This window comes from Haemorhous mexicanus, chromosome 16 (genome assembly GCF_027477595.1).
Source record: "Haemorhous mexicanus isolate bHaeMex1 chromosome 16, bHaeMex1.pri, whole genome shotgun sequence".
Classification (NCBI taxonomy): domain Eukaryota; kingdom Metazoa; phylum Chordata; class Aves; order Passeriformes; family Fringillidae; genus Haemorhous; species Haemorhous mexicanus.
The window spans coordinates 17,400,206-17,411,104 of record NC_082356.1 but is presented as its reverse complement, the minus strand read 5'-3'; the positions used below and the strand labels follow the sequence as shown (position 1 = coordinate 17,411,104).

Sequence of the window (10,899 nt, the reverse complement as noted above, 5' to 3'; positions counted from 1 at the left end):
TCAACCAGTCCAACCACTTCAACCTGTTCCACCAGTTCTGTTGGAGGGGTAAACCAGTCCAACCAGTTCCACTGGAGAAATCAACCAGTCCAACCAGTTCCACCAGTTCCACTGGAGAAATCAATCAGTCCAACCAGTTCAACCAGTTCCACCAGTTCTGGTGGAGGGGTAAACCAGTTCAGCCAATTCCACTGGAGAAACAAACCAGTTCAACCAGCTCAACCAGTTTAACCAGTTTTACCAGCCCAACCATTCCAACCACCTCAACCAGCTCAACCAGTCCAACCAGTCCAACCAGTTCCACCAGTTCTGTTGGAGGGGTAAACCAGTTACACCAGTTCCACTGGAGAAATCAACCAGTGCAACCAGTCCAACCAGTTCCACCAGCTCAACCAGTTTAACCAGTCCAACTGGTGCAACCAGTCCAACCAGTTTAACCAGTTTAACCAGTCCCACCAGTCCAACCAGTCCAACCAGTTCCCAGCTCCCCACGGGACCCCCAAGCCATCCCCTGCAGGTGCTGCTGCTGTTGCACCCCCAGGTACCTGTTCCAGGTGTGTCCCACCCGAGCCGGGGCCATCCCGGGGGCGGTGACGTCGGCGATTCTCCACATCCGCCTCAGTTTTGGGGCCGTTCTTTTGACACGAAGTTGGGAAAGGGTTAAAAACCAGGAAGGAAGGGGCGGGGCTTGGGAAGGCTCCGGTGAAAGTGAAAGTGTTCATTGATTTTGACAATGAGTTTCGTGTACCCTGAGGAGGTCCTTGAGGAGAGGGGAAAGAGCCCCGGGAGTGCCGGGAACAGCGGGAGGAGAGCCCGGAGTGGGGGAGAAGGGTCTGGAAGCGGGGAGAGCCTGAGCTGAGGAGATTCCAGAGGTGGGGAGATCCCAGAGCTGAGGAGATCCAGGAGCTGAGGAGATCCCAGAGCTGAGGAGATCCTGGAGCTGAGGAGATCCCGGAGCTGAGGAGAGCCCGGAGCTGAGGAGATCCCAGAACTGAGGAGATCCCGGAGCTGAGGAGATCCCAGAGCTGAGGAGATCCCGGAGCTGAGGAGATCCCGGAGCTGAGGAGATCCCGGAGCTGAGGAGATCCCGGAACTGAGGAGATCCCAGAGCTGAGGAGAGACCGGAGCTGAGGAGAGCCCGGAGCTGAGGAGATCCCAGAGCTGAGGAGATCCCGGAGCTGAGGAGAGCCCGGAGCTGAGGTGATCCTGGAGCTGAGGAGATCCTGGAGCTGAGGAGATCCTGGAGCTGAGGAGATCCCAGAGCTGAGGAGATCCCGGAGCTGAGGAGAGCCCGGAGCTGAGGAGATCCTGAGCCAGGATGGGGTTGTTTCTGAGCCGCTCTGTGGAGATCCAGATCTCCAACAACACCAAGAATGTCACCCTGAAGGACTCCAGGTGAGGCTTTGGGGGGGGGCTTTGGGGGGACCCCTTGGAGTCATCTCTGGGTGGGATCTCCATCCCCTTCTGGTCCCACCAGCATCTCCCACTGACCCCACCACGTTCTCCCCCAGGACATTCCTTAACTGTGGCCGCTGCTCCAAGTCCCCCCTGCCAGAGCTGTCCCCTGGCCTCAGTGACACCTGCTGCTTCTCAGGTAGCTCCCCTATCTCGGGCGTGGCTGGGATCCTGGTCTACGAGGCCGAGTCCTTCACCTTGGCCGTCCACTTCGCCAACCCCTCTGACTACAACCGATCCTCCGTGGAGCTGGGCTTGGAGCTGTCCCCAGGTAAGGCTCACCTGGGCAAACTGGGGACCACCTACCGCCGCATGGCCTATGGAACTTACTCCAGCTCCTGCCAGGACATCAAATTCGCCCGCGATGTCACGGACAAGAGCCACGGGACCGCCCAGCTGAGCCACGGCCCCGTCAAGGTGATGGCCACCATGTCCTGTGACACGAGCTCCACAATCAAGGTGGTGCTGGAGGAACAGAGGGGATCGGGGGAGGAAGCCGAGGGAGAGAAACCCTGGGACACCCAGGGAGATGAGTTCAAGAGAACTGAGACGCTGCGGGACGTTCTTCAGGACCTCAAGCGCACAGACAGCCTGAGAGTCCTGCAGGCATCACCAGAACCCGTAGACACCTCTAGAACACCTTAGATGCCTCTGGAATCCCATAAGCACATCTAGAACCCCATAGACATACCTAGATCCTGGCAGACACTTCTAGAACCCCACAGGCACCTCTAGAACCCATCAGTTCATCTAGAACCACTTAAGCACCACTAGAACACCAGAGACACTGCCAGAACCCTGTAGGCACCTCTAGAACCCCACTGGCACCACTAGAACCCCAAGGCACTGCTAGAACCCTGTAGGCACCTCTAGAACTCTGTAGGCACCTCTAGAACCCCACTAGCACCTCTAGAACCTAGTAGGCACCTCTAGAACCCCGTAGGCACCTCTAGAACCCCGTAGGCACCTCTAGAACCCCTCACAGACCTGAGGAACCTTCAGCAGAACCTCGCGGGCACCAGGAGAACCTCGGGGGAACCACCAGGACCTTCTGGACACCCCTGGACCCTCATGGACCCCCCAGGTCGGGCTGTCCCAGCCACCCCCAATTTGGGGTGTCCCACCCCGACCTCCCTCGCTCCATTTCTGCTTTGCTCAATAAAATGGGAATTTCCCCCACTTTTGGGTCACAGAGTTTAAAAATCTGGGATTTGGGATCGGGGCCGTTTGGGATTTGGGGGGACAATCTGGGAATGGGGAGTCTGGGATTTCAGCGGGGGCAGGGCAGGGGACGGGGCAGGAGGAGATTTGGGGTTTGGGGGAACCCCGGATCTGGGGAGGGATCTGGGAGCTGGGGGGGTCTGGGATGTTTGGGATGGGGGAGCGATCTGGGATCGGGGCAGGAGGGGGGGTCGGGGCTTTGGGGGGCTGGTCTGGGGTCTGGGGTGGGGGGCAGAGCAGCTAAACCAGTTCCACCAGTTCTGGTGGAGGGGTAAACCAGTTCCACCAGTTCCACTGGAGAAATCAACCAGTCCAACCAGTCCAACCAGGTCCACCAGTTCTGGTGGAGGGGTAAACCAGTTCCACCAGTTCCACTGGAGAAATCAACCAGTCCAACCAGGTCAACCAGGTCCACCAGTTCTGGTGGAGGGGTAAACCAGTTCCACTGGAGAAATCAACCAGTCCATCCAGTTCCACTGGAGAAATCAACCAGTCCAACCAGTTCAACCAGTTCCACTGGAGAAATCAACCAGTCCAACCAGTCCAACCAGTCTAACCAGTTCCACTGGAGAAATCAACCAGTCCAACCAGTCCAACCAGGTCCACCAGTTCTGGTGGAGGGGCAAACCAGTTCCACCAGTTCCACTGGTGAAACCAACCAGTCCAACCAGTTCCACTGGAGAAATCAACCAGTCCAACCAGTTCAACCAGTTCCACCAGTTCTGGTGGAGGGGCAAACCAGTTCCACCAGTTCCACTGGAGAAATCAACCAGTCCAACCAGTTCCACCAGTTCCACTGGAGAAATCAACCAGTCCAACCAGTTCCACCAGTTCCACTGGAGAAATCAACCAGTTCAACCAGTTCAACCAGTCCAACCAGTTCCACCAGTTCTGGTGGAGGGGTAAACTAGTCCAACCAGTTCCACTGGAGAAATCAACCAGTCCAACCAGGTCAACAAGTTCAACCAGTTCCAGCATTTCTGGTGGAGGGGTAAACCAGTTCCACCAGTTCCACAGGAGAAATCAACCAGTCCAACCAGTTCTACCAGTTCCACTGGAGAAATCAACCAGTCCAACCAGGTCAACCAGTCCAACCAGTTCCACCAGTTCTGGTGGAGGGGTAAACCAGTTCCACCAGTTCCACTGGAGAGATCAACCAGTCCAACTGGTGCAACCAGTCCAACCAGTTCAACCAGTCCAACCAGTTCCACTGGAGAAATCAACCAGTCCAACCAGGTCAACCAGTCCAACCAGTTCCACCAGTTCTGGTGGAGGGGTAAACCAGTTCCACCAGTTCCACTGGAGAGATCAACCAGTCCAACTGGTGCAACCAGTCCAACCAGTGCAACCAGCTCAACCAGTTTAACCAGTCCAACCAGTCCAACCAGTTCCACAGGAGAAATCAACCAGTCCAACCAGGTCAACCAGTTCCAGCATTTCTGGTGGAGGGGTAAACCAGTTACACCAGTTCCATTGGAGAAATCAACCAGTCCAACCAGTCCAACCAGTTCAACCAGTTCTGGTGGAGAAATCAACCAGTTCCACCAGTTCCACCAGCTCAACCAGTCCAACTGGTGCAACCAGTCCAACCAGTTCCACCAGCTCAACCAGTTTAACCAGTCCAACCAGTTTAACCAGTCCAACCAGTCCAACCAGTCCCACCAGTCCAACCAGTCCAACCAGTTCCCAGCTCCCCACGGGACCCCCAAGCCATCCCCTGCAGGTGCTGCTGCTGTTGCACCCCCAGGTACCTGTTCCAGGTGTGTCCCACCCGAGCCGGGGCCATCCCGGGGTCGGTGACGTCGGCGATTCTCCACATCCGCCTCAGTTTTGGGGCCGTTCTTCTGACACAAAGTTGGGAAAGGGTTAAAAACCGGGAAGGAAGGGGCGGGGCTTGGGAAGGCTCCGGTGAAAGTGAAAGTGTTCATTGATTTTGGGAATGAGATTCCTTGACCCTGAGAAGGTCCTTGAGGAGAGGGGAAAGAGCCCCGAGAGTGCCGGGAACAGCAGAAGGAGAGCCTGGAGTGGGGGAGAAGGTTCTGGAAGAGGGGAGAGACGGAGCTGAGGAGAGCCCAGAGGTGGGGAGATCCCAGAACTGAGGAGATCCTGGAGCTGAGGAGATCCTGGAGCTGAGAAGATCCCAGAGCTGAGGAGATCCCAGAGCTCAGGAGATCCCAGAGCTGACGAGATCCTGGAGCTGAGGAGATCCCGGAGCTGAGGAGATCCCGGAGCTGAGGAGATCCCGGAGCTGAGGAGATCCCAGAGGTGAGGAGATCCCGGAGCTGAGGAGATCCCGGAGCTGAGGAGATCCTGGAGCTGAGGAGATCCCGGAGCTGAGGAGATCCCGGAGCTGAGGAGATCCTGGAGCTGAGGAGATCCCGGAGCTGAGGAGATCCTGGAGCTGAGGAGATCCTGGAGCTGAGGAGATCCCGGAGCTGAGGAGAGCCCAGAGCTGAGGAGATCCAGCAGCTGAACCAGTTCCACCAGTTCTGGTGGAGTGGCAAACCAATCCCACCAGTTCCACTGGAGAAATCAACCAGTCCAACCAGTCCAACCAGTTCCACCAGTTCCACTGGAGAAATCAACCAGTCCAACCAGTCCAACCAGTTCCACCAGTTCCACTGGAGAAATCAACCAGTTCAACCAGTTCCACTGGAGAAATCAACCAGTCCAACCACTTCAACCAGTCCAACCACTTCAACCAATCCCACCAGTTCCACTGGAGAAATCAACCAGTTCAACCAGTTCCACTGGAGAAATCAACCAGTCCAACCACTTCAACCAGTCCAACCACTTCAACCAATCCCACCAGTTCCACTGGAGAAATCAACCAGTCCAACCAGTTCCACCAGTTCCACTGGAGAGATCAACCAGTCCAACTGGTGCAACCAGTCCAACCAGCTCAACCAGTTTAACCAGTCCAACCAGTCCAACCAGTTCCACTGGAGAAATCAACCAGTCCAACCAGTCCAACCAGTTCCACTGGAGAAATCAACCAGTCCAACCAGTTCAACCAGTCCAACCAGTTCCACTGGAGAAATCTACCAGTTCAACCAGTTCCACCAGTTCCACCAGTTCCACAGGAGAAATCAACCAGTCCAACCAGTCCAACCAGGTCAACCAGTTCCAGCATTTCTGGTGGAGGGGTAAACCAGTTACACCAGTTCCATTGGAGAAACCAACCAGTTCAACCAGTTCAACCAATCCAACCAATCCAACCAGCTCAACCAGTTTAACCACTCCAACCAGTCCAACCAGTCCAACCAGTTCCACCAGTTCTGGTGGAGGGGTAAACCAGTTCCACCAGTTCCACTGGAGAAATCAACCAGTCCAACCAGTTCCACTGGAGAAATCAACCAGTTTAACCAGTCCAACCAGTCCAACCAGTCCAACCAGTTCCCAGCTCCCCACGGGCCCCCCAAGCCATCCCCTGCAGGTGCTGCTGCTGTTGCACCCCCAGGTACCTGTTCCAGGTGTGTCCCACCCGAGCCGGGGCCATCCCGGGGTCGGTGACGTCGGCGATTCTCCACATCCGCCTCAGTTTTGGGGCCGTTCTTTTGACACGAAGTTGGGAAAGGGTTAAAAACCGGGAAGGAAGGGGCGGGGCTTGGGAAGGCTCCGGTGAAAGTGAAAGTGTTCATTGATTTTGGGAATGAGATTCCTTGACCCTGAGAAGGTCCTTGAGGAGAGGGGAAAGAGCCCCGGGAGTGCCGGGAACAGCAGGAGGAGAGCCCGGAGTGGGGGAGAAGGTTCTGGAAGCGGGGAGAGCCTGAGCTGAGGAGATTCCAGAGGTGGGGAGATCCCAGAGCTGAGGAGATCCCAGAGCTGAGGAGAGACCGGAGCTGAGGAGATCCCGGAACTGAGGAGATCCCGGAGCTGAGGAGAGCCCGGAGCTGAGGAGATCCCAGAACTGAGGAGATCCCGGAGCTGAGGAGATCCTGGAGCTGAGGAGATCCCAGAGCTGAGGAGATCCCGGAGCTGAGGAGAGCCCGGAGCTGAGGAGATCCCGGAGCTGAGGAGATCCTGGAGCTGAGGAGATCCCAGAGCTGAGGAGATCCCGGAGCTGAGGAGATCCCGGAGCTGAGGAGATCCCGGAGCTGAGGAGAGCCCGGAGCTGAGGAGATCCTGGAGCTGAGGAGATCCCGGAGCTGAGGAGATCCCGGAGCTGAGGAGATCCCGGAGCTGAGGAGATCCCGGAGCTGAGGAGAGCCCGGAGCAGAGGAGATCCCGGAGCTGAGGAGATCCCAGAGCCAGGATGGGGGTGAACGTCAGCCGCTTTGTGGAAATCCAGATCTCCAACAAGACCCAGAACATCACCCTGAAGGACCCCAGGTGAGGCTGGGGGCGACCTTGGGGGGGCCCTTGGGGTGCTGGGAGGCAGCTCCGGGTGGGATCTTCAACATGGGTTGGGATCATCTCCAGGGGCTGGGATCATCTCCAGGGGTTGGGATCATCTCCAGGGGTTTGGGATCATCTCCAGGGGTTGGGATCATCTCCAGGGTTTGGGATCATCTTCAGGGATTTGGGATCATCTCCAGGGGTTGGGATCATCTCCAGGGGCTGGGATCATCTCCAGGGGTTGGGATCATCTCCAGGGGTTGGGATCATCTCCAGGGTTTGGGATCATCTTCAGGGATTTGGGATCATCTCCAGGGGTTGGGATCATCTCCAGGGGTTGGGATCATCTCCAGGGTTTGGGATCATCTTCAGGGATTTGGGATCATCTCCATGGGTTGGGATCATCTCCAGGGGCTGAGATCATCTCCAGGGTTTGGGATCATCTCCAGGGGTTGGGATCATCTCCAGGATTTGGGATCATCTCCAAGGGTTGGGATCATCTCCAGGGTTTGGGATCATCTTCAGGGATTTGGGATCATCTCCAGGGGTTGGGATCATCTCCAGGGGCTGGGATCATCTCCATGGGTTGGGATCATCTCCAGGGGTTGGGATCATCTCCAGGGGTTTGGGATCATCTCCAGGGTTTGGGATCATCTCCAGGGGCTTGGGATCATCTCCAGGGGTTTGGGATCATCTCCAGGGGCTGGGATCATCTCCAGGGGCTGGGATCATCTCCAGGGGTTGGGATCATCTCCAGGGGTTGGGATCATCTCCATGGCTTGGGATCATCTCCAGGGGTTGGGATCATCTCCAGGGGTTTGGGATCATCTCCAGGGGTTGGGATCATCTCCAGGGTTTGGGATCATCTCCAGGGGCTGGGATCATCTCCAGGGGTTGGGATCATCTCCAGGGGTTGGGATCATCTCCAGGGTTTGGGATCATCTCTAGGGGTTGGGATCATCTCCAGGGGTTTGGGATCATCTCCAGGGGCTGGGATCATCTCTAGGGGCTGGGATCATCTCCAGGGGTTGGGATCATCTCCATGGGTTGGGATCATCTCCATGGGTTGGGATCATCTCCAGGGGTTGGGATCATCTCCAGGGATTTGGGATCATCTCCAGGGGTTGGGATCATCTCCAGGGGCTGGGATCATCTCCAGGGTCTGGGATCATCTCCAGGGGTTGGGATCATCTCCAGAGGTTAGGATCATCTCCAGGGGTTGGGATCATCTCCAGGGGCTGGGATCATCTCCAGGGTCTGGGATCATCTCCAGGGGTTTGGGATCATCTCCAGGGGTTGGGATCATCTCCAGGGTTTGGGATCATCTCCAGGGGTTGGGATCATCTCCAGGGTTTGGGATCATCTCCAGGGGCTTGGCATCATCTCCAGGGGTTGTGATCTCCATCCCAGGCTGGGATCATCTCCAGGCTCTGGGATCATCTCTCAGGTCCCAGCTCCTCCCAGTGGTGGTGGGACAGCCTCCCTGCGCTCCCACCCCTCAATTCCTCTCTCCAGGACCCATTTCTACAGCGGCCGCAGCATCTTGTCCCCCCAGCCCTCGGTGTCCCCGGGCTCCTCCAGCAGCTGCAAGTTCACCAACAACTCCATCTTATGGGGCTGTAACGGGGTCCTGGCCTACGAGGCCGACTCCTTCACCTTGGCCATCTACTTCTCCAACCCCGTCGACTACAACCTGTTTTCCGTGGAGATGGGCCTGGAGCTGTCCCTGGACAAGGTGCACAAGACGGACCTGGGGACCACCTATGACTGCCTGGTCAGGTGCTCCCAGGGCTCCTCCAACAGCTCCATGTTCCCGTGTGTCATCCTCAAGGAAAACCAGGATCAAGCCCAGCTGAGCACTGGCCCCGTCACGGTGACGGCCACCTTGTCCAGGGGCAGGAGAGCCGTCATCAGGGTGGAGGTGGAGGATCGGGAGAACTGGGGCAGGGAAACCAGGATAGTGGTCCCCACTCCAGCCAGAAACACCCATGTGAATTGAGAACATGCAGGACCTTCAGGGGAACCTTCTGGAAAACGCTGGAACTGCAAGGGTGGCCTGAGAACCCGGCAGACACCTCCAGAAACCCTTAGACACCTCTAGAACACCATAAACATACCTAGATCCTGGTAGACACTTTTAGAACCCCACAGGCTCCTCTAGAACCCCGTAGGCACTGCTAGAACCCCACAGGCACCTCTAGAACCCCACAGGCACCTCTGGAACCCCACAGGCACAGCTAGAACCCTGTAGGCACTGCTAGAACCCCGTAGGCACCTCTAGAACCCCACTAGCACCTCTAGAACCCAGTAGGCACCTCTAGAACCCTGTAGGCACCTCTAGAACCCCACAGGCACCTCTGGAACCCAGTAGGCACTGCTAGAACCCCGTAGGCACCTCTAGAACCCCACTAGCACCTCTAGAACCCCGTAGGCACCTCTAGAACCCTGTAGGCACATCTAGAACCCCGTAGGCACCTCTAGAACCGCACAGGCACCTCTAGAACCCCACAGGCACATCTAGAACCCCGTAGGCACCCCTAGAACCCCTCACAGACCTGAGGAACCTTCAGCAGAACCTCGCGGGCACCAGGAGAACCTCGGGGGAACCACCAGGACCTTCTGGACACCCCGGGACCCTCATGGACCCCCCAGGTCGGGCTGTCCCAGCCACCCCCAATTTGGGGTGCCCCACCCCGACCTCCCTCGCTCCATTTCTGCTTTGCTCAATAAAATGGGAATTTCCCCCACTTTTGGGTCACAGAGTTTACAAATCTGGGATTTGGGATCGGGGACATTTGGGATTTGGGGGAATTTGGGGTCTGGTGGGGGAAGAAAAGATTGGGGAGGGGCTGGGATTTGGGGGATGTTTGAGAACGGGGAGGACTTGGAACTGGGGGGGAAATGGGAATGGGGAGTCTGGGATTTCAGCGGGGGCAGGGCAGGGAACGGGGGAGGAGAAGATCTCATATTTCCCTCCCTTTTCCCTCTCACGTTTCTCACTTTTGCCCTCACAATTTCTGCCCTTTTCCCCTCGCATTTCCTGGCTTTTTTCCTCATTTTTTCCTCCCTTTTCCCCCTCACATTTTCCCGCCGTTTTCCCCCCTCACATTTCCCGCTCTTTTCCCCTCACATTTCTCGCTTTTCCCCTCACATTTTCTGCCCTTTTTCCTCTCACATTTCCTCCCTTTTCACCTCACATTTCCCTCCTTTTCTCCCCTCACGTTTCCCGCCGTTTTCTCCCCTCACGTTTCCCGCCCTTTTCCCCTCACATTTTCTGCCCTTTTTCCTCTCACACTTCCTGCCTTTCCCCCTCACATTTCCTGACATTTTTCCCTGTTTCTTCCTCCCTATTTCTCCTCACTTTCCCTCCCTTTTCTCCCCTCACGTTTCCCTCCCTTTTCCCCCTCACATTTCCCGCCATTTTCTCCCCCTCACGTTTCCCGCCATTTTCTCCCCTCACGTTTCCCGCCATTTTCTCCCCTCACGTTTCCTGCCCTTTACCCCTCACATTTTCTGCCTTTTTCTTCTCACACTTCCTGCCTTTTCCCCTCACATTTCCTGTCTGTTTTCCTCATGCTTTCCTCCCTTTTTCCCTCATGTTTCCTTTTTCCCATCACGCTTCCCGCCCTTTTCTCCCCTCACGTTTCCCTCCCTTCCCTCCCTTCCCTCCCCTCACACTTCCCGCCCTTTTTCTCTCCTCATGGTCTCCTCCCTTTTGCCCTCACATTTCCCGCCCTTTCCCCCTCATGTTTCTCACTTTTCCCCTCACAATTTCTGCCCTTTTTTCCTCTCACATTTAATCCCTTTTCACCTCACATTTCCCTCCTTTTCCTCCCTCACGTTTTCCCGCCGTTTTCTCCCCTCACGTTTCCCGCCCTTTTCCCC

At 56.5% G+C, this 10,899-nt stretch overlaps 1 protein-coding gene across 1 annotated transcript; it reads left to right on the top strand.

Annotated features, from left to right (window-relative positions):
• Positions 1 to 402: 402 nt before the first annotated feature.
• LOC132335031 (uncharacterized) lies at positions 403 to 2,635 on the top strand. The gene is made up of 2 exons (XM_059861155.1): positions 403 to 1,395; positions 1,512 to 2,635. Exons 1-2 carry the CDS (start codon positions 1,319 to 1,321, stop codon positions 2,098 to 2,100), a joined length of 666 nt encoding a protein of 221 aa, XP_059717138.1. The 5' UTR covers positions 403 to 1,318; the 3' UTR covers positions 2,101 to 2,635.
• Positions 2,636 to 10,899: the final 8,264 nt, after the last annotated feature.

Coding starts and splice junctions, on each gene's coding strand:
- LOC132335031 (XM_059861155.1), top strand. CDS start 1,319: ATGGGGTTGTTTCTGAGCCGCTCTGTGGAGATCCAGATCTCCAACAAC. Junction 1,396..1,511: donor GTCACCCTGAAGGACTCCAG/GTGAGGCTTTGG, acceptor GTTCTCCCCCAG/GACATTCCTTAACTGTGGCC.